At 39.7% G+C, this 27,563-nt stretch overlaps 1 protein-coding gene across 1 annotated transcript in view; it reads left to right on the forward strand.

The window, feature by feature from the left end:
* TOX (thymocyte selection associated high mobility group box) overlaps positions 1–23,069 on the forward strand; it is a 294,840-nt gene extending 271,771 nt beyond the window's left edge. The window contains exons 6-9 of the mRNA XM_036829797.1: positions 1,932–2,012; positions 14,561–14,926; positions 21,588–21,736; positions 22,071–23,069. Coding sequence (XP_036685692.1) covers positions 1,932–2,012; positions 14,561–14,926; positions 21,588–21,736; positions 22,071–22,107 — 633 coding nt within the window. The 3' untranslated portion in view covers positions 22,108–23,069. The remainder of the gene's footprint in view (positions 1–1,931; positions 2,013–14,560; positions 14,927–21,587; positions 21,737–22,070) is intronic.
* Positions 23,070–27,563: the final 4,494 nt, after the last annotated feature.

Raw genomic sequence — 27,563 nt, forward strand, 5'->3', positions numbered from 1 at the left:
TCTGTGTGGGAGAAAAACCCTCTCCAAACAGTTTTAAGGTATTAAAAGTAAATGTAAACATTGTCAGTGTAAGGTCATTAATTATAAGTTATGTCTTGGAGAAGAGATTGGAGGGAGAACTACAAACAGAGATCTGTCTTGGGAGAAAGAAATAAATCAATAAAAAGCAGGAGGGCTCTGTGTTTCTGATTGTGGCTGACCAAAACATGTAATATACATGAATCATACTGTTCAAAGACATGTGCTGTAATCTAGTGTTTATTTGTTTTCATGTTTGAATGTCTAAAAAAGGATTTGAATTTTATTTCCAATAATTAGCTCAGTAAATTAAGAGTTCTCTTGTAATTGAACCAAAGGATTAATTGGCTTTTTACTAAAAAATTTCTTTTAAGTTTCTTTAGTTCCATATATTGTAAAGATGACACAATGATTGTATGTTACTGTTGCACAAATTCTTAATCGCCTTATTATAATTGCCTTTAATATACCAAAATGCCAAATATAAAAGACTAGGCTGAAGAGCTCCTTAAATTAGCACTTTCATTTCATAGGGTCCTTTATAATTCTGCTGACAAGGTTACTCATTTGTTTACCTTAAATAAAATGTTCTGCTTTAATTAAAATATTCAGGAGTAAGTAATATTTCTCACACAGTGAATTTCACAGTTGGGGCTGGGCTCAGCAAACCACCTTCCACATCAGAAACCATAAACTGACCTCTGCTGCCAACTTTGGCAGATACTTGGTCTTTAGACATAATTTATATTTAACTATTTTGACTAATTCCAAAGCCACTTTTCACACTGATCTGTGTCTGGTTTTGAGCTCAGCATTACAAAATACTAGCCAAGCCTCATTCCCTGCTGTGAAATTCAAGATGTGGGAAATTTAAAATAGTCATATCGATGAAAATACATCCAATGGTGAAAAATATTTTATTCTTTAGGGGTGATTTCAAAAGATTGACAAAAACAGACTCTAAAGCCTTGAAAGAATGAGCTTAATGGTAGCAGACAGCCGTGTGTATTCACTTTGCTAGTCTTTCATTTTTGACTCTTATGACTTTTTTTCCGTTTAAGTTAGCAATGTGACCTTTAGCCTACCAGCAAGTCGTTTTTTGGGTACTTTTGCTCACTTTAGGATGATTTTACTTGTATTTGCAAAATGATCCCCTATGAAAAATGAAAAGCTTCTGTAAACTGAAATTCAATTCTGAACATTTTTACCTTTTCACACTGAGGCTTCCACACACTCATGCCATCCAGTGTTTTTGTTGGAAAGGGCATGACCACAGCAGACTGCATGGCACACATGCATTCCTCGGCCACTCAGCGTCCCCAGCCCACTCCCAAATGTGACTTTGACTGCCATTGCCAACTCCTGAGTCTTTGAAAATAGAACTTCAAGACACAAAATTTTAAAATAGTGATGAACCTGCAAACTCCATAACTGTTTCTTTGATTAACATATTGAACATAATTGATCATCTTTTAATTCTGTCCTTGTTTTTATATTTAGCAAGGAGAATATATATCGGGATTTGAATGCACTGTAGAATTATCTGCCCATTATGTAAATATGAATGACTTCTTTATTCACATGTAGTTTCTTTCCCTGGGAACCTTCATCAATAGTATCTTTCTAAGCCAACTACCTCCACTGTCAAAAGTACCCCAGATAAATCTGTACATATGCTTTATGGAAAATGGAAAATTTTACTATAGTTAATCTTTTTCTTATCTAACCTCTTGCCATACTTCTTAAAAACTTGTTTCAGTAAGAAAACACGATCTTTGGGGAGATGTATATTATTATATTATGTGTGTGTGTGTGTGTGTGTGTGTGAACACACACAATTATCATTCTGCACTGTACTTCTCTGGAAACAAAAGCAGATGCGCTTTCTAATTTCAGACTCTCTGTTGTTACAGGTCTATAAAAAGAAAACAGAGGCTGCAAAGAAGGAGTACCTGAAGCAGCTAGCAGCATACAGAGCCAGCCTGGTATCTAAGGTAACATGCAGCCACGTGGTGTTGGGATGGATTGTGGCCATCTGATTGCAGACTCTGATGGTCATGTGAAAGCATAAAAGATTACTGTAGCATTTCTGCACAGTCTCCTTTGCTGAAGAAGAAAAAGTAAATCCTAAGCAAAGCTATATGTCATGAAAATATTTGTTCATACCTAGAGGACCAGAACAACATCCTCTGGTGTCGTTCCATCCATCCACCTGGTGGATGGTCCTCCATCCATCCTTTTGTGTACTATTGCCCACCTGTGGATTACTGATTTTGTGGGTTAGACACAGTGCATTCTTAATCCCTAACCAACTTTCTGTTTCACCATGTTCCACGCTTAAATTGCCCTCCACCCTGACCCCATCCCATTGGTCTTTGCTGAGGAGATGCCAACTGTCTTTAATCCTAGCCTCATTACAACATCATCAGAATGTAAGCCTACCAAAGCAAACAAACAAATGAAAAAAATGCATCATTTCATTTGAAAATGAAAACACCACTAAAATAGTTTATGCTTTAGAATACCTCAAATACGAGCCCTTGCTGGTATAAAGACTCAAGAGTTAACTCTGTTTGGTGTTGGATTATTAAAGCTATATTTCCTTTTATAGATTTCTCAGGCAGGTAACCTCAGAGACAGGGCTGAAGCTGTGAGGACTGGACACTGTGGCGTCTTAAGTCCAGATGTGGCTGGTGCCAGGCTCAGTGCGGGTGGGGCTCTGGACTTCATTCCATTCACCCATGAAAAATACTTTCTGTTTTATCCACAAATATCCATTCCCCTTCCAACAACTCTAAAGTAATTATACAAGTTAGTTTTTCTTGGGGAAAACATATACTGAATATATGATACAGAGAAGAAAACGGAGCACAAAATACAAATGCATAAGAAACTTCGGTACCCTGTTGGTCTAATGCAACTTTGCATTCCACTTCTAAGGTATGACATTGTGGGAAAACTTAATATTTATTATTTAACCTTAAAATTCCTAGCTCATCTGTACTATCTCACTATGGATCTCACACTTTCTAATTTTTCTAACTCCTTTTGAAGCTGTTTATATTTTCTGCTGATACCGTCACACATTTCTGTATATTTATAGAATTCACAGCATGTATGTAAAATTATAGCAAAAAAACAAGGTGCAAAATATTAGATCCATCCAACAATTGGGTTGTATAGTCACTTGGTATTATTCAGATTAACATGCCCAAGATGTAAGGGGGCATATGAATTCTTCTTATTTCATCCAGGATAAGTTTCTTCTTGAGCATTTTAAATAGAAGTTTTAGTCAGAACATTTTACATATGAGCAAATCAATACATGAAGTGTCAGTCCCAATACAAAGCACTCTGGTTAATGTTATGCAGATTGCCAGAATGCTATAATACTGACTAAGCTTTACTTTCAAAACAAGTGTCCTCAGATTTGCTCTTAGCTGCAACTTTTCTTACTATTCATTCTCAGAGTTGCAACCCTCAGTATACGGCAATTTGTATAAATGCTGCGAATTGCCATTTCTACATTTAAAAAAACCAAGCACTTTCTTTATAGCTTACTCTGACGTTTTTCTTCTCTTTGGCAGCAGGAATTTTGCTGGAGCTGTTGAATGTCTATTTATGTACAACTATCTATTGTATGTATACAAAATGAAGAATAGTTATAAACACCCTCTCCAGGTTAGAAAAATGGCCTTCTGATGTTGTATGTGAATGGGATATTTGCAGTACAACCTTGCAGACACGTGCAGAAAATTTACCAGCCTATCCGCTGATTGCACACAGAAACATATATAAAAATCCATTGCTTTTCCATTTAAAATTATCACAAGGAAAATAGCAGCCATTCATATTTACACATATATTTTTCTGTTATACTTTTTTTAGTATGTTATAAATTATTTCCCTATTCTGAAAGATCTAAAGATCTGAAGGTACAATCATAAAATGCTACATGATAATAATAGTCACAAATCCAGGTAACCACAGTGTGACAGCCGAGCTCCATCTTCTCCGTTCACTCATTCATGTGTTCATTTGGTAAATTTCCCTGGGCACGTGGTCTGTGCCGAGCGCTGGGCCAGGCTCAGAGGACACAGTGGAGAACTGGCAGGCGCGTCCTCTGCACTTAAAGAACTTTCTCTTCAGTCCAGGGAGACCACTAGTGAAAACATAAGTTAATGAATGACCAAGATCTTTGTGAATCGAAGCCTTCTGGGAAATCAAGGACGGCATCTGATAGGGTGGTCTGCTGACTCCTCTTTGAAGATATGACCTTGGAGCTGAGAGCGAGGGAAGACAGGAGCTTGCAGGACACAGGGAGCCTGGGACAGAGCCGACCAGGCAGTGCAGTAAATGCAGGCTCGGGGGACAAAAATACCTCCTTGGACGGAGAAGTGGTCAGTGCGGCTGGAGCTGAGTGAATAGGGGAGTGTGGTTTGAGATGAAGCTGGGAAGATGGGCAGCGGCCAAGTCACGAAGGCCTTGCAGGACGGTGAAAGGAGCTGGGTTTCATTTTCTGTACAAAGGGGCGCCACTGAATGGGTTCCAGTAGGGGGATGGCGTGATCGGATTTATATTTTAAAAGATAACTTTATGTGAATGACTTCCCTCACTCCCCATACCTTACCCCTCAAAGTAGGCTTGATTGTCAACATTTCACTGAAGAGGAAAAGTATCACGTAGGCAACAAGTGCCCAAGCCCTGTGTTGACCTCCCACTCCCTCAGCCCTTGTGCTGGGCTGTGCTGTCCCCAGGTCCTGACGGGGCACTCGACCTGCTTCCCTAACCCCCTGTCCCAGAAGTCAGGATGGAGTGTCGACCTTCTCTCTTCTGAGCTCACTTAAAGTAGTTTATTTACAATGCTGTGTTAGTTTCAGGTGTATAGCAAAGTGATTCAGTTGTATATATTTGTCAGATTACTTTCTATTATAGGTTATTACAAGATAGTAAATGTAGTTCCCTGTTCTACATAGCAAATCCTCGTTGCTTGTCTATTTTATGTATAGTAGTTTGTGTCTGTTATTCCCATACTCCTAATTTATCCCCCCGGCCCCCGCTTTCTTTCCCCTTTCCCCAAAGTTTGTTTTCTATGTCTGTGAGTCTGTTTCTGTTTTGTATATATTAGATTCATTTTATTATTTTTAGATTCCACTTACAAGTGATATAGTATTTGTCTCTCTAACTGATTCCACTTAGTATGACAATCTCTAGGTCCATCCATGTTGCTGCAAATGGCAGTATTTCATTCTTTTTATGGCTGAGTAATATTTCATTTTATATATATATATATATATATATATATATATACCCCATCTTCTTAAACCAGTCATCTGTTGATGGGCATTTGGGTTGTCTCCATGTCTTGGCTTTTGTAAACAGTGCTGCTCTGAACATTGGGGGGCATCTATCTTTTTTAGTTAGAGTTTTCCTCTTTTCCGGATATCTGCCCAGGAGTGGGATTGCTGGATTGTATGGTAGCTCTATTTTTAGTTCTTTAAGGAACTTCCCTATTGTTTACCATAGTGGCTGCACCGATTTGCATTCCCACCAACAGTGCAGGAAGGTTCCCTTTTCTCCACACCCTCTCCAGCATTTGTTATTTGTAGACTTTTTGATGATGGCCGTTCTGACCCATGTGAGGTGATACCTCATAGTTTTGATTTGCGTTTCTCTAATAATTAGCCATGTTGAGCATCTTTTCGTGTGCCTCTTGGCCATCTGTATGTCTTCTTTGGAGAAATGTCTGTTTCGGTCTTCTGCCCATTTTTTGACTGTGTTGTTTGGTTTTTGATATTGCGTTGTATGAGCTGCTTGTGTATTTTGGAGAGTAGCCCCTTGTTGGTGTCATCACTTGCAAATATTTTCTCCCATTCCACAATTTGTCTTTTTGTGTTGTTGATGGTTTCCTAAGGTCACTTTTGTCAGTGAAATACTGTATTAGCCAAAGCTCTGTGTCCGTTTCCCTAAGTTCTCGCTGGCAATTTTGACTTACTCCTCCAGAGCTACGTATTTTGGTACCAATTTTCTATGCAATGTGTTTCATCCAATAAGGCCTTGTATCCCTGGGCCAACAGCTCTTGCCCTCGCTAATGTGTAACCACGTCAAGTCGGCTACTTCTCACTGCTTCCGCTCCAGGCCCTAGTCTGCATCCCAGCCAGAGCTGCACAACACCTTTTCCACATCAGGCACAGGGCTTGGTGCTGAGAGCCCAAAGACGGGCACAACAGATCAGAGTGTTTCGTGATGCTTGAGAGGTTTGAAACTATACTCTAAAATTAACTGCTTCTCACTACTCTAAAATTAGCTGTTTCTTATAGAACATAAACAAAAAATAGAAGCCGCCAGTGAATATTGGCTCCACCCAAGAGACTGAGTCATAGGATTAACAATGCTCCTCTCCTTTCAATTACGTTTTAGCTTAAATGAATTGTATACCATCTAACCCGGCATATTAATTAACATGACTCCAGACCCGAATAAAATTGAAGTTAACCCAAAATAAAAAAGCTCAGTCGTAGTAGAATATTCTAACCTTCGTACTTGAAAATGACAATACAGACACACTCTCAGCTGGACACCGAATTTTTTTCAGTAACAACACAAATACAAATGGCACCTTGCTATCGAGTAGCTTCTCTGTGTCCCATGCTGTGCTCGGCATTTTACATCTATTTCTACTCATCATCACAATAACCCTACAAAGCGAGATTTAGCCCCATTTTCTAGACAGTCTCTAGGCAGAGAGGCTAAGTGACTTGGAGAGTCTAAGAGACGAAGGAGAGGCTGGTGGTAGCAGAGGGAGAGCTCAGACTCCTCGCTCTCCGGCTCCAAAGCTTGCAGGCTTTTCTCTACCCTGGGTGACTGTCAATTTTTATATCTTTAGAACTACGGCCTCGTATTATCCTCAGTAAAATTCTGTGCCAACTCTTACATGTTGGACAGCCAAGAGTAAAGGTGTTCTCGTTTAAGTGAGGCTGGGGATGAGGGTAGAAGGCTGCCCCCGTCTTCCACCCGCCGCTCGCCACCAGAGGCCGGCCCGAGACCCTCAGAGGACACTGGGGCCTGTGGGATGTTGAGGAAGGCCTGTTCTGTGCCTTGCCGTTCAGCTGTGCACGTGCTTTACCTAGTCACGTGGAGCCAGTGACAGACCCACCCAGGGTTAGATCTGCTCGGTGACAGACCCGCCCAGCACAGCCCCTGTGCCGTGGAAGCACACGCGCAGTGAAGGACCCAGGAAAGGGAGCCCTGGCGGCTGCAGACACAGCCCGGGTAAGACCTGGAGAAACTAACCTGTTCAGTTCTAGACTCTGTGATTTAAAGAGGGAAGTTGGAGAGGTTGCAGAGGAAAGAGTCATAAAGCAACTGAAAAGGGAGGGCAGGAGATAGTAGCAGAGAAGAGTGGATTTGACATCACTAAGCCTGAAAAACACAGATGTGGCCATGTTCACCCCATGGTGGGTGTCAGGCATGGGCAATGGTTCCTTGTGCTCCGTTTTCTCTGAATCCAGAACAAGAACGGAGACACCAGGTTACCCTAGAGGAACTTAATCTGAACAGGGAGCATTACCAAACTCTCGGATTATTTAGGCAAACAATTTCTTTCCATTGAGAAATTTAAAAGCGGGAAGCAAAGGTTTATAAGTAAGGTTTGGAGAAGATCTTGAAGGCGTCTTCAGCACCTGTGCTTCCACAGGCGCCAAGGGAAACATTAAAAACCTCTTAACGCACCACCAGTGTCACACGAAACGAGTCCTCAGGGGGCAGAAACGTCCCCAGGCACTCGGGGCAGCTCCATCTGGGTTCAAATTCCAGGTTTCTCACTTCCTAACTGCTTGCTTTTATGCACGTTATTCAGCTATTTAAAGTCTCAATTTTCTAATGTGTTAAACAGAGAAGATAATAGGACCTACATCATTAGGTTTCCATTAAAATAAAATAGGAAACTCTATGTAAACTGCATGATTCGGGATCTTGAACACAGGAAAGCACTTAATACCAGCAATTATTATTACTATCAATTTTATTTTTAACGTTATTGATAGGTGCGCAAAGAACTAGGGAAGTTTTGTATATGATTCACGATATAGCTGGATCATATTTTCAATGTCTGCAAGGCTGCTTTGATATAAAGAAAATTTTAAAGTGGCATTAAAATAAGAAAAATTTGCTTCACACATATATTCTTTTATAAAGATAAAAAATGATCTAGACATTTAAAAAAATCACCTACACGGGTTCCTTAATTGAAATGTCTTTATGAGCCTTTAGTTGAGGGAGCCTATGAATAGTCTGAGGGTCAAGAATATATGCCATTGTGGAGACTACAGTTTCTGGGCTGGAGTGGTTTTACATGCTATTTCAGGTCATTTTGGGTTGGACTGTTAAGTAAAGTTTAAGGAAATACAGTTTTTCCATAGACTCAGGAATTCCTAGACATGAGCCTAAATTATGTTGAAAGCAATGTATAACTTTAAAGTAACTGAAACTAGCTTTATCTTACCGCATAGACCAGAATTTATATTCCCAAAATGAGTGTTGCATTCAAAGGACTCACGTTGGGCGGCTACAAACTTATTTTATTATTGCCCCAGAGTTCAGAAGGCTTTTGGCAACTCCTCTTTTAGAACCGCACTCCGTAAAAGTTTATGAGCCACCTTAGCAAATCAACATTGTCACATTGTTTTCACACCTCATTCTTTTCCCCAAACATCACCCATATACATCCAACAGACTTGGCTTCAAGTGAGTATTAGCTGTTTCCAAAAATCAAATTCACCGCCAAAAGACAAAGAGTTGTCTGAGGATATGTAAAGCGATGTCCCACAGGCGCTGAAGAAAATCATGTACGGAAGTTCCCAAATATTCCAAGTAAAAGCAGCATTATTGAAATAAGCATACAGCTGCTCAGAAGTGCCAGCCTGCAAAGAGACAACGTTTGGATGAATATGTTCTGGTGTGTTCAGTATAAGTAATCAGATTCATGACTTTAAGGTCACACATCAAATATGAGATTTTGTCTCTGCCTTGAGCTGGGGTGCTGAAACTTACAGAGGATGATGGAAGCTTTTTATAATGTACAGTATAGGACAGTGTTGAACTAAATTAAGTAAGTTCTCTGTTGCCATGACCGATAGTAAAGAAACACAATTCTCAGTTCAATTAAAGGATAGTAAATTCGAAGCAAAAGAAATGATTTCTTTTTACAGGATGAAAGTAACTTATAGAATTCATGCTGTAGAGAGCTATTGAGACAAATACTTCATCTGAATATGAAAATAAGATGGATCATTTTATGACTGTTAACATAAAATTTGCAGCTCTGTAAGCCCAGATCTTGATTTAAAGATAATAAAATCTCATGCCTCAGGGTGTAAGCTAATCACCTGCAAGTACCAAGAAGAATTTTCCTTCCAAAAGTAACAATGCACAATTGAGTAGGTGCATGCATTTTGTTTAATTTCCAGTGCATCAAGTGTTGGTCAGCACTGGAAACAAGAATCAAATTAGATGAACTATTAATCTGATTTGGTTCAGTGCCTCCTATATTGTTATTTCCACGGAGCTTTATGTCTTGTGTTTATACTTTGCTGTTTTAAATAACAATTGCTTTGTCAATCTTTCATTTTTATAGCACTTATCATCCCAGAAAGGGAGCATTTATAGACTATGCAGTATTATCTTCATTATACAAAGTAAATGGGATTGAAACTATCTTGGACAATAAACAACTTGATTAATAAGAAGTACCTTAATGTTTATAGAGTCGTATCCTTTGTGAAAGACTACTGAAAAGACCCAAAAGGTCTTCATTGCGCCCCACACACACACATTCCATTTTGCTTATAGAAAACATCCTTTAGAATCAGAGGCCCAAAAGAAAACAGGAAATAGAGCTTATAAACCAATAGCAAATACACATTCATCCCATGAAAATGTCACATTCGAGGGTGGATTTTCAGTTGTGTATACACTGATAGGGTCATATTTGGCAGGTGACCGACACAAAGCACACACCACTAAATAAAAGTGGTTAATGCATTTGAGATTAGAAACAAATTTAAATGATTTAGACTGTATGAGAAAGTAATTCTAGTTTCTGAATGGAAGGTATAGAGATCTTCACATACAATGTAATTATTTGCAAAATAGTAGCCTTGCTTTCATAGTTTAATTGGAAGAAAATGACGGTGAGAGTATATTAAGCTTATGATTTCTTCATATTTCCATTTAATCATGACGCTTTGCTGTGAATTCATGACACTTTGCTTTGGAAAATGAACTTGTTCTGCCTATCCTCCAAAACAATAAAATATCTCTGTAATCAATAGGTGGTCTGTTGTATTAGTCTGATTAAGAATTCATCAGAAGTGAAGCTAGAAGCAGGTTTTTTTTCCCTTCTAAATGAATGAATCTCTACATAAAGATACAAATTCTCAAAATATGGATGAAACGCGGTAAGCGTCCCTGCTTCCTGCCATCCACCCAAGATCCAGTGGGGAACAAAGCACATGGTACCTCACCAAAGGGCAAAGCTAAGGGTTATAATTTCTCATTTCTTCTGGAAGGGTGTGGTTCATGATGGGAGCAGAGAATGAAGATCAATCTGATATTCTGTGGGTTTTCAAAGATTTCAGATCTTTCCTTACCCCTTAGGAAGAGGAACAGAATGTCTTGTCAGGAATATCAGCTAGGGCAACAGCGACTGCTTGCGGTATTGTTCAAGAACAGTCATTCAGTCACTCAACAAACATGTTAGTCTTCTCTATACTTGGCACTGTGTCAGATGCATGGGACACAGAAGATTCCAGTCCCGACCTTTAAAAAATCCTTTCCTGGGAATTCCCTGGTGGTCCAATGGTTAGGATTCAGTGCTCTCACTGCCGGGGTCCAGGTTCAATCCCTGGTGGGGGAACTAAGATCCTGCAAGCCACACAGCCAGAAAAAAAAAAAAACAAACAAAACCTTTCCTGTTGGTGCAGGACATCATGGTGAAGAGAGAATGCAGGAAGAGAACCCCCAGTGGAGTGCCTGCCATGTTTAGGCACGTAGCTAGATGTGTTATTATTTACCTTGTCATAGTCAACGACTTTGAAAATATAGAGAAAACATGTAACTTCCCAAAAATTCTTTCTCTCTGTGTTAAAAATTGTTTCAAGTGTTGTCTAAGTCCTTGGTTTTGGAAATCTGTTTAATTTGACTTCATTATAGTCCTTCTAGTGATTAAAAACTACTACTATTTCAAAATAGGTTTAACAGTACTGATCTCTACATGCTTTAGAATTGAGAAGACAAATGACAAACTAATGGCTGGATAGACAAAATGTTTTGTGTTTAGTTACCATGAGGAAAGAGTCTTTTCAAGGTTGGCAGTAAAGTACCTCAAGTAGGTTGCTGTCTGTTTCTGTATCTATCTGTCTATATCTCTATCTCTACATCTATCTATCATCTAACTATACGTCTGACCTCATGTTATTATTTAGAAAGTGGAATTCAGGAGAATTTGGTTCATGGTTTATTTTGAATTTGCCTTAATGTGTCTACGCCTTAGCTCTTCCAGGCTATAGCTGAGAAGTTACCGACTTCCTAATTCCTTCAGGAAGTGGTGTCACTGTCCTTGGCCTAGAATATGAAATTCTCTGTGCAGATAGTATTCCAGGAAACATGAATCAAAGGATAATTTTGGTTTTACACCTGGATGGATGTAATTTATATATGCATTTGGGGGCAATACAAGTTAGTTTATTTGAGGCAAGAAATATGACTATTTAAATTGAAATGTATGTTCTATTTGTCATTTTAAATATGAATGTGTAACTTATTAATTCTTCTTCTGAACCAGTGTTTTCCATTGAAGACTATTTCAGTGAAATGGCCCACTGAGGAAAGACTTCTGTGATGGTTCCTTGGAGATTCACAGTGTACATTAACACACTCGAGACTCTGACAAGTCCTGCAGGATAGGCACCCTCTTAACCTGATGTGGCCCCGTGCTCTTCCCACGCATATTTTGTCATGGAAACTTGTTTTTTAAGGACATTTACGTTTCCACAAACCCCCTCTAATGCAACTTGGAAACTGTGTCGGGGGCAAACTGGGTGGGGGGCAAAGTGGTTATCGTCCCTAGAGCCGCTCGCCAGGACTGGCTTCTGGCCCCTGAAGCCAGCCCAACTGCTTGCTAAGCATCTGTACCCACTACAAGCAGTGATTTCTAAGTGTAGCATAAGTATATCCCTTTAGGTTTGTTTAATTTAAATATATTTTTAATTACCTTGTTGGAATTCCTGGGACGATCGTATGATCATATCTGAACCTGTCATGTTGTGTTCACATACACACATATGTGTACATACAAGCTCAGGCTACCTATCTACTGCTCTGTGTGTACCATATCACTAGATAATGATGTGTTTATTGGCTACAGAAATACAAAGTGAAGACATTTTGCAACTACATAGATTTTATAGTTTTGCTAGTATGGGAATTGTGAGTGATTTTTCTTCTGTTTAAATTAAAGCAACTATAAGGCCAAAAAAGAAGACACACGAACATGTATTAATTTTTGTATCTATCTGGTCATTGTTGTGTAATTGTTCCTTTCCTGTATGAAGTTGATGCAGTATGTAACTAAATCTGAAATTAGCCCTTCTGTGCTAGGTCAAAGAAGAGCAAATGCAAACAATGAAAACACTTTGCCTTGTGACTTAAACGCACAGACACACAATAAGCACATAATCTTCTTGGCATATATGGAATGACTTTTGAGGCGTATCACTGCAGTACCTGTTATTCTGATGTAAAGCTAGTCACTGTTTACACAGCCTGAGTTAACCCATTTGACCTTTTCCTTGAATTGTTCACTGCTCTGCACATCAACAATAAGAATTTTTAAATGGAACCAAAAAAAGAAAATGACTTAAGTTTTTTTTTTTTTAATTGAAAGCACCTTTTAGGTACTACATTTCATAAAGCTTCTTTGGTCTAAAGCCTCCCCTTGAAAATTTTTGTGAACAGTTATTGACCTTTTTCATGTTAATGCGGAAAGCAGGGAGTCTGAATATCTATTCCTATTTCAGAAAATCTGCATCACTACTAACACAGAGAAAAATATTATAATGAGAGGATTCTTTGGAGGAGCTTGAATTCTTCAGGGTTCACCTTACTATCTACTCTGCCTGGAGTAAAATCAGAGTCTCACAGGACCCCACATCTCCATGGCTGACATGTTTTTGGAGATGGCAGTTGTGTCCTTCCTATAGGGAGAGTATGTGAGGCCACCAGTGCTCACCCCAGCCTGGCCTCCTCCGCTCAGCACACATGCAGCACCGTTCTCACTGTGGCTCTCACTCCATTTTCCTACACTGCTGGGAGGAAATGAGTTGCGTTGCTGGCTGCCTTGTGCAATGAAGTTCGCACGCGGAGTTTCATGTCGCTGTGCACGATGAGCCAGACTCGTGAACGTGCCCGTCTGTCCACGGTGCTGTGCGGAGACCCAGCAAGGGGAGCCCAGGAAGGCCCTACAGTTCTGGGTAACAAGAAGCTCATGCTGACGTATCAACGGAAGAAGCGTGACATCAAGGGCACAGAACAAGGGCACAGATGCATCCTCAAGACCTTGTTTTGACCAAGTGACTTTTTTCTCCAGAAGGACATTTCAGCATTTTCTTTCTCCAGCTGGTTTCACCTTTCACCATTTGTTTATCAGCCTCTTCCTCTCACCAAAAGTAGGCAGGTTCATGCCCAAGAAGAAATGCTTTGGGGTTCATTCTTGACGCTTATCAGCTTCCACTGAAATGACTAGTTTTTAAGTCAATTAAAAGATTATTAGGAAATGACCGTGTGAAGGTGTGAAAAAAGTTAGGGCAAAATTATATTAATTTATGATGGAGTCTAAAGTTTCTAAGAGAGATTATTTTTATCCAGTTCATTATTGAGGATAATTCATCACCAACTCTTTAAAAAATCAAAATGTGTTCTATGGTTACTTTGAAGATATATTAATGTGGTTTTATATGACTTCAGAAAGGTATTTTTGAACTCTTTTCTTCCTTATCCAGTTCCATCAACCAACTTTGTTTCTTTGTGCAAATATCTATGCCAAGGCTCTTGGAGCATATAAAAAGGAAAAATAAAAAACTAAACATACAATCAACAGAAGAACTCCAAAAGTGACTTCCTTTCCGAGTGAGCCGCACTGGCTGGTAATTCCTATTAGGGCACTGGTGGCATCCGCCCCTCCCCTCATCTTTTTATCTCTCTTTGGATGATGAGAAAAGTCACCAAATTAGAGCTTAGCATTTAAGCAAAGAAAAAAAAAATGTCATCATACGTTGTTTTAGATCTTATAAAAGAGGTGAAATGAGCTCTGACTTGCATAAAGTCACGTGGCAAATGATGAAGGAGGAGTTTTTGGGAGTCAAGAGTAGTAACAGGTGTTGATTCACATGAACGTTCACGAGTGAACTCACAGAGCATCTTCCTAAGAAAAAGCAACACCCGTGTGTCCGTCTCTTAACTCTGCTCTTGTTTGTTCCTCCACAGAGCTACAGCGAACCTGTTGACGTGAAGGCATCTCAGCCTCCGCAGCTGATCAATTCAAAGCCGCCGTCAGTGTTCCCTGGGCCCAGCCAGGCCCACTCAGCTCTGTACCTAAGTTCTCACTATCACCAACAACCAGGAATGAACCCTCACCTAACCACCATGCATCCCAGTCTCCCCAGGAGCATAGCCCCCAAGGCCAATAACCAAATGCCAGTGACTGTCTCTATAGCAAACATGGCCGTGTCCCCCCCTCCTCCCCTGCAGGTCAGCCCCCCTCTTCACCAGCATCTCAGCATGCAGCAGCCCCTTGGGACCCAGCTCCCCATGCAGGTCCAGCCCGCCTTACACTCCCCCACCATGCAGCAGGTACGTGCCGTGCCGCGCCGCGCACTGACTCCCCTTCAGAGGCGCTGGAGGGTCCGTTCATCCAGCGGGGGCGGGGGGGGGCTTGTCCGTTCTTCTGTTCAAGTGGAGACAGAATGGCAGATCTTCAACAAATATCTGCTTCCCGGAAGTTAATTTGCGGGGCGTGAATTGGGCAGCCTCATACCATCACAGGAGCTTCTGCTCTTCATAATCCCTAACTTCTTTCCCATGATACCCATTTTGCTTCGTGTTTCTAATCACCCTTCCTGTTTTCTGCCTCTTGAGTAAAGTACATTTGTTGTTTTCAGATGCCACTACTGCTAAAGATCTCTTTGGGGTTGAGAAGTCTACCTTTAAAATATATGCATATGTTGTTTGGAAATGAGAAAGTCTTGATGGTATGCCCGTTGAGTCCAATAAATGCTGCAGCATGAGATCAGGCCCACTATTTCTAGTCAGAAATATCAAATTTGGTACACCCTTAAGAGTCCTAAGAAATGAAAATGTTAACCAGAGTTTTATTTAAAAATGGATACCTGGCTTCTACATAGATTTCTACATAGATTAGAATTCACATAATTTCTACATAGATTAGAAAACACAGTAGGTCTGGAAGCCTCCCTGCCCACACCCCAATTATGGAAACCATTTGTGCGCACTCTTATCTTAACTTTTCTTTGAAATCAAGTGTTCCTTTTGGATTTTGGTGTTATTTTAAAATTTGAGAATAAGGAGCAAATGATGTAAACTGAACGTAAAGCATTTAAAAATCCTAAAAACTTGTTTTAAAAAAATAGATCAAGGTAAAGCCTATAAAACATATCAAATTAATCTCTCACTTTTATAATCCAATGACTCTGTTGTCCCAGAGCTGTAATTAAATATGCAAGCATAGTCTTCCTGTGGGAGCGATATCTAGCCCTCTGTGGAATTTGAGCCTAGACTTTGCCACAGTGGGGTGGAGAGGAGGCAGAAAGAGCAGTCAAATGTAGTAAATTCATTTTTAGTATTGTCATTATAGACAGGACTTCCAAGAGGTGACAGTGACAAACCTTAATACGTTACCTTACCTCATCTTTAATTTCAGAAAATTTACAGCGCAGGTCCTGACGTTGCCTTCATTTCACAGGTGAGGCGACTCAAGCTCAGCAGAGTTGAGTAACGTGCCCGTAAGGTCAGAGCTGGAATTCAAACCCAACTCTGTTCAGCGATCAGAGCCTGGATTCTTTTTTTTTTTTAATTTATTTTTGACTGTGTTGGGTCTTCGTTGCTGTGCGCAGGCTTTCTCTAGTTGCGGCGAGCGGGAGCTACTCTTCATTGCGGTGCGCGGGCTTCTCATTGCGGTGGCTTCTCTTGTTGCGGAGCTCTGGCTCTAGGCATGCGGGCTTCAGTAGTTGTGGCTCACAGGCTTAGTTGCTCCGCAGCATGTGGGATCTTCCCGGACCAGGGCTGGAACCCGTGTCCCCTGCATTGGCAGGCGGATTCCCAACCACTGCACCACCAGGGAAGCCCAGAGCCTGGATTCTTAAACGCTAGGCCTGCTGCCTCTCACTCTTAATCATTCTTGTAAATTCTTAACAGTTTCTTCTAAGAATTGGGAGGGTCTTTACATCCTAGTTAGTTCTGAGATTAAATGGTTGTGGAGAGCAAAGGATTCATCTCTTTACTGAAGTCTTCTTTGGTCCCTAAGCCAAGGATATTGATAAAGCTCAGACAACTGACTTACCTGTCAACAGACTGGCTGTCGACCCACTGGGGAAAAGCCAACCTCCACCATCTTGCCTTGTCTACAGTGGGGTTTGTGACCAGCAAGTGATATTCAAAGGGTTCAATTGCCGTTCTTTCCATCAGACGTTACTCTCAATAAAAGGGACACTCTTTGGGTGTCCTTGCATTTTAATGAACCAATAGTGTTTGAGTGAAGATCTGATACCTTGAGGGGCTCAGCCTTCAGTCGTGTGGGCTGCGTCCTGCCTTGTGCGCCGCCCGGCTGAGGGCCCGTGTTTTGCTCACGGTGCTGTAGTGAGGGGTGTTTGTCCTCAGAGAAAAGAATACAGAAGTCACGGTCCCCTCCCCAAGTTGAGGGCCAGAGCTCCGTGCAGAGAGAACACCTGTCTACTAATTTATCCACTCAGAGGCAGTTCATTTTCCATTTATACTCATACCTTAGATGAGCTGGCTATGACCAACATTTCAGAATTGCATATAAGGCCACACGTGGAAACTCAAGAGATGTGTTTTTCCGTATAGAATCTTAACTGAATAGGAAAAAATAGAACAGATTACATTGGACAAGTTACTCATCAATCTTTAAGTCAGTTCTATTAGTGTATCTCAGAAAGTGTTCTTATTGAGACGGTAGGACCTGATTTCAATTTACATTAATAATGGAAGACAAAATGGCATGAACCCAAAATGGAGAGGCAATACAGCTGCAGAGACCACAGTGACTAAACTCACTTTTAACGATGCCTTGATCATTGTAGATAGTCAATAAAATAATTGTTGAAGGGACAAATGAACAAATGAGTGAATAAAAAATTAGTAGTAAAAGTTTAAATATTGGGAGAAATTACAGGCTAGTTTGTAGAATCTCAAATCCTTGGAAGTTTTAAATCTTTTCATTTATTCAAAAAAGATTAATTGAACCCCTTAACATGTGCCAGGAACTGTCTAGGCTCTAGAAATTGAGTGAGTTGTGCACACATGGAGCTCACATCAGAGTTGGGGTGGGGGGGGGCGGGTGGCAGGTAGTAATAAGATAAACAGATAAATTACTAGGATCCCATGGAAAAAATAAAACGGGGGCAAACTGCAGGGTGTGTGGAGGAACGGCAGGTCTCTTGCCGGGATGGATGAAGAAGGCCCCTCTCGAGAGCAGGTGGATGAGAAGGGGAAGCAGCCGTCCAGAATCAGAAGGTGGGAAGGGTGGGTACCAGCAGAGAACAGGAGCAAGGAGAAGGGGCTCCTGGCTGGAGGGCCTAACTGGGAGGGGCGTGGCTTGTGCAGAGGTGGAAAGGAGGCCAGTGGGGAGCATGGTGGGGAAGGGAGAGTGATGGGCAGTGAGGTCAGATTCATGGGTAGGTCACTGGAGGAGGATCCTGCAGGGGAAGGGGGCTGGAAGCCCCAGCGAGGTGACAGTCCTAGAGTCCGGATCAGAGAGTCCATCGCCGCTGCGTGCCCCTCAGCTTATTGCAGTCACAGCGGTCTGTGGGGCCAGTGTTCATGTCATCCAAGGGGGTCTTCAGCCTGTGGTTGCAGAGCTAATGAATGGGATTCGACCTGTCTGGTTCATCATCTTTATCCTGACAATGTTTGCTTCCTGGGCACGGGGGCCATGTTCCCATTTTCAAACACCAAACAAAGAAAAAGAGAGAAGGAGAAAGAAAGTTAACGGCTACTGTATTTTTAAAGTAAAGTTTCATATTTCAGTATTACTTTAGTTATTTTATTATCCTTTTGAAAATGAATGTATCCTACAAAAATGATTGTATAGTCCAGCAGGAGTAATAGGTTTTTGTTTTTATTTTTTTCCTGGAATAATATTTTATACAGTAAGCCCATAGACCTGGGGTTTTTTTGGTCCAATTTTCTTCCCTTTTTTGTTCACTATATTGTCGAATGAGGTTAAGAGAAAAAAAAATCATTAATATCTGTCAACTTCCTTTATAACCTTAAGAAAAAAATCTTTGTATGATATCACACAGACAGATTTTCAATTTCCTTGTGTAATAAACAGCTGCTTTAGGATGTGGGTATAATTTAAAGGTTTAAAAAAATCACATTGAGATTGATGAATAAATCAGTTGTGAAGACAAAAACATTGATGCCTGTTGAAAATACCTCTCCAGACAGGCAGGAAATGAAATTAGTTCCCAGTAAAGTGTGGATATGAAGATCACTGTTTGGTATTGCTGCAGGCTTTTTTAGGACTTGCTGTGGTGGCACAACAAAACTGCTAGGGCTACAGAAATCTAATTAAAGAGCAAATGTCCCTTCTGACATCAAATTAATCTTTATCATGTTTCCTATTTTTATTTCAATCTGGCACCAGAAAATGAAATTTAAAATTCCAGGCATGCTACAAAACAGTTGGTGATTTTTCTCTTGAGCATTAAAATGCAAAATATTCAGCCTTGTTTAATTAGACTGCTAAGCAAACAGTTTTTCAAAAATTTATATCATCATTGTTGTTTCATATTTACATCAATAATAAAAACGTCCATAGTTCTGGGTTTGACCTCAGCCTCTCTTAATATAGTCTTCAGAAGAATGTTTCATTTTCTAAATTGAAAGCAAGTAAAATAATGGTCTTCAGGCTTTGCTTGTATTTTTCTTGGTCCTTGGTTGTTTTAATACTAGTGATCTTAAATTTAGGCATTGAAGTTAGCTGAATTTTAAATCTTTGAGCTTTGTAGATAACGCATAATTTTGGTTTTATAAACTGAAGTTACCCATTTAATCTTAAACTGATCACTTAAAAATTAATGTTCTCCTGATATTCTCTCTCCCAAGTTTGAGGGACCATGTTCATTGAATAGGAAAAAAAACAATGGTCATTTCCGTTTTTTGATTGTGTGGCGTTGGGTGGAAGCAGGTTGATTTATTTTTATTTATTTTTTGCCTTCTCATATGTTTCCATACCTTCAACGCGAGATATTTTCAACTACTCTGTTTTTGAGACTTACTTACTTTTAGGTTACGTTTTGTTGATTGTGCAAAAATCCAATGTGGAGAACTTTACATTAAAAAGATAGGAAAGCCTCGGTATTTACACAATTATATTCCCCAGGCCTTTCCAAGATTAGCATCAAATAGTCAATGTTAAAATTTATTTATTGGAACACATGATTTATTGACCCACTACTGTGGGTTCGACCCTGAGAATATCCAGTAAGCAGCACAAACACTCTCTGGTCACTGGGCAGCCCTGATGACGGGGCTGAAATAAAAGTCGGCGCGAGGCTCCTCTCTGGGGACTTGTCCTGCTGTCTGCCTAGCATCACACAGCATCACGTGAGACACTCGGGAAAGAGGTCCAGAAAGCTGGACGGTAAGCCCCATAAAGACATTATGGGACCATAATGAAACGAATACAGTTTGCCGAAGCCAGTGAAACTCCTTGTGTCACAGAGGTACAGGATGGTCTGGAGAAAGAGAGGCTGTCAGCCTGGAAAGGCCTGGAGAAGCAAATATCCAGTTATATACCTCTCACTTCTCACCCCCCTGTTTTGGAAAATGTTTATGGCTGGAGCTGCAGGTGGTGTCTGCATAAACAAACTTACCTCCCACAAGCCAGTTGTTAGTTTAGGAAACATTCTATTCCTTCTAGTCTGTGTGAGGTCAAATAGCCCAGCTGGCTGAATACTCCACTTTTCAATGATTTGTCTTTCATGAGCAGCTTTGGTGGGAGTTTGCATGGACATTGGCTTGAAGTCTTTATCACTTGAATGGAAAATAAATTAATATCTTAAAGCCAATATTGAGAATTGAGGACATTTGATAATAGATGTCTTTGAGTCTTTACCCAAGGTACCCTCAAATGAATGAAAGTCTAAGGAAATAGCCTCAGTTGAAAATCAATTTTCTGATCATTCTGCTGAATTTTTTTAAAAAGGTAAAAATCTCAACAATATTATGCATTCAAAAGAAGCTCCCTGCAAGTAAATAGAGAATGATTTGTTTTCAAATCCCTTGATTTTTCAGTGGTTAAAAACCATGTATGAAAGCTGCTGCACAAAGAGACACACGATTAATTAAGTCGCTTTTTTGGTCATTTCCAGTAAAGCTTGCTTACGCTGCTCTTGAATTCACCAGATAAGCTAAAAATAAATCTTAGCGTATAATGCTTTTTGTTTACCAGATATAGCTGTCTACTTCAGAGATTCTGTCCTTGAATTTTTAATAGCTCTGCAAGGATTAAAAGTCAACACTTCACCATACCAGTGTATTAAAAGAACCTTCCTGAAGTCTGATTATTATTTGCCAGTTAATAGACTTTTCAATTAAAAAATATTTGCTCTGTCTTATACTTTTCCTTCTCTGTGTTTTCCACTGGCAAGTTGTTTTGAATCTCCTTCCCTATATTAGTCCAACAACTGTTAAAAAGCTTTGGTTGAAATTTTTAGCTGAGAAAGAAGTACAAATAAAAGAAGAAGCAGATGGTCCCTTTGTGATTGACTGAAGAAAAAGGGTTTTGAGAACAATATGTGAATAGGTGTAGTCTAATAAAACACTCAGCCACCTGCTGCCTGGATCCTTCAAAAAAGATTCTGTTGCATATTCTGGGGATTAACTATTAATGTATCCTTAGGTTTGATAGAAAACATAAACTCTGAGGGGTTTAGGGCCTTTTCCCTTTGTTTTGATTGAGTTGGCTTTTCTAAATTTTAAATTGCTTCTAAATTCAATTTATCTGCTCAAGAGTATAGCTCAAGGTTTTCTAACACACGGTTAAATGAAGGAAAGGTAAAAAGGATGGGTGGTGGGCACTTCCTTTCCATCTTTGTTTTAAGTTTTCTGCGTCCTTGGGATAAGCTTGCCCTTTCAGGGACACTAGCAAGAAGGCAGGAGTGTTTGCAAACAATGGATAAATATTTAGGTGCTTTCCTTCTTAGAAAGGCACTTTGATCCTTATTTGTGGACTTGCTTTCCCTTTCAGGGATTTAATCTTCCACCCGACTATCAGACTATAATCAATCCTACGTCTACAGCTGCACAAGTGGTCACCCAGGCCATGGAGTATGTGCGCTCTGGGTGCAGAAATCCTCCCGCCCAGCCCGTGGAATGGAATGACTACTGCAGTAGTGGGTAAGTGGCCAGCCATCGCCACCTGGTGGCAGACAGCTCTCATAGCAGGCATGTTGTGCCCTGCTCTCTGGTCGTTGGAAAGATCCGTCATTTCTTCCTGCTTTCCAAAAGATAATCTAGAACGGTTGCATGTTCATGAAAGCAGAAATCTTTAAGCATCCTTCCAACCATTCCAAGAATAAATGCCTTTAGATCCTGTTGGCTTTTACTGTGCACTTTCCCAGTGCCCAACTCCACCCTTCAAGCTAGAGCAGATGGACACGTCCCCCTTGGTCACCTGTAGCAAGGCTGTCCTGTTAACGAGGCATCATTTGTCTGTTTTCTCTTCGCACAGGGGCATGCAGAGGGACAAAGCACTGTACCTTACCTGAAAATCCGAACACCTCTTCTTTCCACTGAGGCATTCAGGGAAGTCTTTTCACCGTGGATTGCTTTGTATAGTCAAGGCAGTTCTCCATTTTATTAGAAAAATACAAGTTGCTAAGCACTTAGGACCATTTGAGCTTGTGGGTCACCCACTCTGGAAGAAATAGTCATGCTTCTTTATTATTTTTTTAATCCTTTATGGACATTGTTTTTCTTCTTCCCTGAAGGAAATTTGGACCATTCAGATTTTATGTTGGTTTTTTGCTGTGAAGTGCTGCGCTATAGTAACTGCCTTAGCAACTATAGATGTCTTGGATAAAAGTCCTGGATTTTCCATTGGTTTTCATAATGGGTGTTTATATGAAACTACTAAAGACTTTTTAAATGGCTTGATGTAGCAGTCATAGCAAGTTTGTAAATAGCATCTATGTCACACTCTCCTAGAGTATAAAATGTGAATGTTTTTGTAGCTAAATTGTGATTTGAAACTGGCTCATTCCAGTTTATTGATTTCACAATAGGGGTTAAATTGGCAAACATTCATATTTTTACTTCATTTTTAAAACAACTGACTAATAGTTCTATATTTTCAAAATATTTGAAAAAAAACCGTATTCCCAAACGATTTTCATTTAAAAACAAATTGGCTTTGTCTCATTGATCAGACAAAAAGAAACTAGTGTGAAGGGAAGTGCAAACACGTTTATTTTGTACTGCAGGAAAATTGCTTTTTTGTATCACTTTTTGTGTAATGGTTAGTAAATGTCATTTAAGTCCTTTTATGTATAAAACTGCCAAATGCTTACCTGGTATTTTATTAGATGCAGAAACAGATTGGAAACAGCTAAATTATAACCTTTACATACGGCTCTGTATCATTATTTCTTCATACTGTGTCTGTATTTAATCTTTTTTTATGGAAACTGTTGCGCCTATTTATGAAATAATAAATATAGGTGTTTGTAAGTAAATTTGTTAGTATTTGAAAGAGGTTTCTTTGATGTTTTAACTTTTGCTGGCAAAAAAAAAAAGAAAAATTCACGCTTGGTGTGAATACTATCTAGTTTTTACAGTGAATAAAGCCAAACCTACTTTTCATTTTAGCAGCAAACTAAAGTAACCAACCCTTATTTCTATATTTCTTTGGTTGACGCAAACAAAAAACTATGATATTTAAGAACTTTCTTCATACAATAGAACAGAGAATTGCCCTAAAAGTCGCATAGGCTCCAAGACTAAACAGATGGGTCCCTATCTGAAAGAAAAAGGTGGCTTCTTGGTTCTCAGCTGGTTTTAGTCAATCTGTAAACTCCCTCCCCTCCCCGCAAAAAAGAATTAAAGTCAAATCAATCAAATTCTGCAAGCTGCATGCTTTTCACAAAACCCAGAAAACATTTAGGAATTAAACCAGGGGCGGGAGGAAGGAAAGGGGAAGCATACTGTCAAGAATATATCTAAAAATGAAAGGTGAGTAACCAGACAGGAAAAAGGAAAGGGGAAGCAGTCCCAATTTGAAAACCGTTGATAGAAATTGAGGTTCTTGCTGTCATTTGTGCCTCTACAAGCTGCTGTCTTTCCAGAATTCCTGGGCCTTCCAAGAGAATTCTGAGGGTACTAGAGATCTGCTAAAGAACAAAAAGCACTGAGAATCTGGCTGAAGGTTTGCATAGCTTTTACATCAAAAAGAGCAAATTACGCCCTTACAGAGGGTTCTATCAAGAAAGCTAGTCTGGTTGGAAATCAAGAGAATGGCTGATGTCTTTTTCGTGGAATGTGTGAAATAAACTTAGCAATTTAACTAAATACAAATATATGCATTGTGTAATCCAGTCAGAATTAAAAAGACAAAAGGTATGCTTGCTTTGGAATGATTTTAGGCATTGTACAAACTTGAATCAGCTGAGCATGTAATAACAAATAAATAATGCAGATCCAATGTGATTATTAAAATGATTGTAGCTGAGAGCTCTAATTTTCCTGTCTTGAAACTGTATAAGAACTCATGTGATTAAGTTCAGAGTTTATTGTTTGTTTAGTATTTTAGAAATATACCAGCACTACTAATTACCTAATGTCTTTTATTTATTATATTATGATAAAGTAACATTTGCCCTTGTGTTAAGTCTAAACTAAGAAGGTAATCACCGGGGTGAGAACAACCAGCTTTGACTTTGACAGGTGGGTTGTACAGGAAAGTACAATGTTGTTTACAGTTTTTCTAGAGCAGGTGTGCAACCAGGGTAGAGAGAGTATTGAAACTCGATACCAAAAACAGTAAAAAATAAATAAAGAAAACATCATAAGTAAAACTTCTGACCATGCATGACCATATTCTATTTGGATATCCATCAGTCTCTGAAAGACAGACCCAGCCAGATGAGGGATCCCAAATAAATTTCATGGCAGAAGCGATTGGGCACAGAAAGGATGAACAGCTGCCCCAGCCACAGGCGTTCCTTCCTGAAACACTGAGAACACCCTCTGTCAGGTGTTGCCTGAGAAATCCTCTACTTTTAAGGAAGCCAGAATCCAGCCTGAGCCCAGCAGCTACTAGCTTGTAACCGTAGGGAACAGTGATGGTGTCCACCGAGTTCCCTGCTAGGTAGCCTTCCGCAGGATCCCGGGACCTCCAGTAAAAGCATTCTGAGAGACTCAACAATAATGCTGATCATAGAATATCTTTTCCAACACACCAAAGTCAAAATTATAACTCATTAGAAAAGAAAAAAGACAAAAAGGTGTGACAGCGGCTAGGAGAGGTTGAGTTGTCTCTCTAACATCCACAAGAAAGAATAATCTAAAATCCCAGTTCCCATTCTAATGTGAATGAGTTGACAATGGAAAAACAGTCAAATAATGACTTTCAGCTAGTCAAATTATCGAACAGAGCTAAGGATGAAAGCTGGTCTCTGTGATTGTTTTTACCTTGTTGCCTTAAAGGAAAGGAGTCCCTTCTGACTGAGGCATCAGTGGTCCATCAACGGTCATGACAACAAAGAACTGTGTGTCCTGACTCAGATTCATTGCTAAGAAATTTTTTAAATTTATGAATTCAAAATTTAAAATAGGCGCATCAACAACCCATTTACCTTTCCTGTGGACCTTTTGCCTTTTGCAAAAGAGTTGCCACACGTGTTTGGAAGGTAATTAGATTTAGCCATATGAAATTGCCTATATACAACCCCTTTACCTACAAAAATGGCAATTTCATACGGTTCCACCCAATGTGGTTGAGAACTAGAGACAATGGGATTTTGGATGCAACGTCAATATGATTTCAGATGGAGTTAGTTAGAAGTTCTTTACAAAGTCCGAGGAGAAAAGACTCAAAGAAGTAATGTTGTGTTTGTTTACAAGATGCCCCACTTCCAGTCAGTCCCAGACAGCTACGTTCAACTAAACAAAGAATATTTCAAATTACCAGGTTCCAGGAAACCCCAATAAACGTCCTATTTCTTTGTTATATTAAAAAAATGTATGTGGAAATTTGTAATGAATAGATTATCTGCTGGAACATGAAAGTTTTTGTTACACACAGATGTTCTCTTAATGCTTATTTGTTGAAAGGGGATTTGATATGCATTTTCTTATTCCATTCGTAACTCTCATTTTAAGGTAACTACAGAAACACAGAGAAATTCACCTGTTTTGCTGATGGCTGAACATTGAAATAATGGCAAGGCAAGGTACAGAATTCACATCATAAGTTTAATCCCCAGACATTTATTACCCTGAGTCACCTAATGGATGAATCCATGTGAGTCACCCAACAGTACAAATCTGTTTCCCTAAGATAGAATAATTTCTTTACCTCCAAAGCAACTTGGAATGTCATAGCACATAGTAGGTGCACAATAAATGCAATGATATGTAGAAAAGTCAGTGGCACATCACAAATTATCCTCATCACATAGCAGTTCTATGGTGTTTCCTTGATCATTTAAAAGCTCTTTAAATATAGAAGGGAATTAAATATTACAGACAAGAACTGGGAGGTGAAGAAGAATGGAAATTTTTCATTAGAATTTTTTTTGCAACCTAAGGTTACAAAAAGATTGAAAGAAGGAATTTTAGAATGAGTTATGCTGTATTCTTTGGGTCTACATAATCAAACAAGAGTTTCTAGTTACAAACAAAATAAAAGATGGAATATACACTAGTCACATCGAGAAAATGAGAAACCAAAGAGAAAAAAAGGTGTCAGACAAGTAGGAGTGTTGAGCGCAGGAGAGAAATTTCAGGAGCCAAGTTTATAGAATGCTAAATTAAAACATTGATGAACAGGATGTTGGGTTGTTTTTCTAATTACCAAGTGCAAGTAAGACTTGTTGTAACAAATAAAAGACCCTATATCCTGGACTCTATTTAAATTACACCAGGATGAGAAGAAGTGTTCCTTTTTTTAACTTTTTAAAAAATTTTTTATTGGAGTATAGTTGATTTACAATGTTGTGTTAGTTTCCGCTGTACAGCAAAGTGAATCAGTTATACACATACTGTATCCACTCTTTTTTAGATTCTTTTCCCATATAGGTCATTACAGAGTATTGAGTAGAGTTCCCTGTGCTATATAGTAGGTCCTTATTAGTTATCTATTTTATAGATAGCAGTGTGTCTATGTCAGCACTAATTTCCCAGTTTATCCCCCCCGCCCCCGATTTCCCCCCTGGTAACCGTCCTTTTTTTAAAGATGCTCAAAGGAGATTTCCCTAGGTCTGTTTTGGACCAGGTCCCAGCACGGAAGAGCGTTCCCTCACAGACAAGTTTCCAAATCTTCACACAAGACTATTGCTTGTGCAAAGAGCGTGGGAGCCGCCTGACATCACGGTCCCGAAGGAGGGAGGCTGGGAGCTGCGGGAGGGAGGGGTCACTTCTAACGCAAGATAGACACGCTCTGCAACACGTGTGTCTACAGCGACATGAGACTGTTTTCTCTTTTCTTACACAGCCAGCATCTTGTCCTTTGTATCCAGAACCAGATTACATTGTAGGAGGTAGGAGGTGAAGACGAAGTGCTTGCTCTGGACCTGGAGACCCCTGAGGACAGTGACGTGTCATATGTCAGCACTGGTCAGACTTGTGCCTCATTATCCGAACCCACCAGCACGCGTCCTCAACTGTCGTCATTTCACATTTTATTAACAGCTTGCTAGCAAAGACATTTGAAAGTGAAATTTCATTCACACTGACATGAGGCCAGAAAAAAAAATAAATAGTGACTGGAAATGAAATGGAAAGACATAATTCTACATACAGAAAGAAAAAAAAAAATCATTCTAAAGAGAGACTAAACCAAACTACAGTATTTTAAAGGCTGCAGCGTCCCTGTTTGACAATTGTGTGTTTACAATAAGCCTAAGCATAATTGCTCTGATGGGCTGTCAGGGAAAAGATTAATTTGGCAAAGATTAGTATTGACTTGCTGTTTATTAAAGCTTTTAAACAGCTGTATCTGGCAGCA

This window comes from Balaenoptera musculus, chromosome 17 (assembly GCF_009873245.2).
Source record: "Balaenoptera musculus isolate JJ_BM4_2016_0621 chromosome 17, mBalMus1.pri.v3, whole genome shotgun sequence".
In the NCBI taxonomy this organism is placed as follows: Eukaryota; Metazoa; Chordata; class Mammalia; order Artiodactyla; family Balaenopteridae; genus Balaenoptera; species Balaenoptera musculus.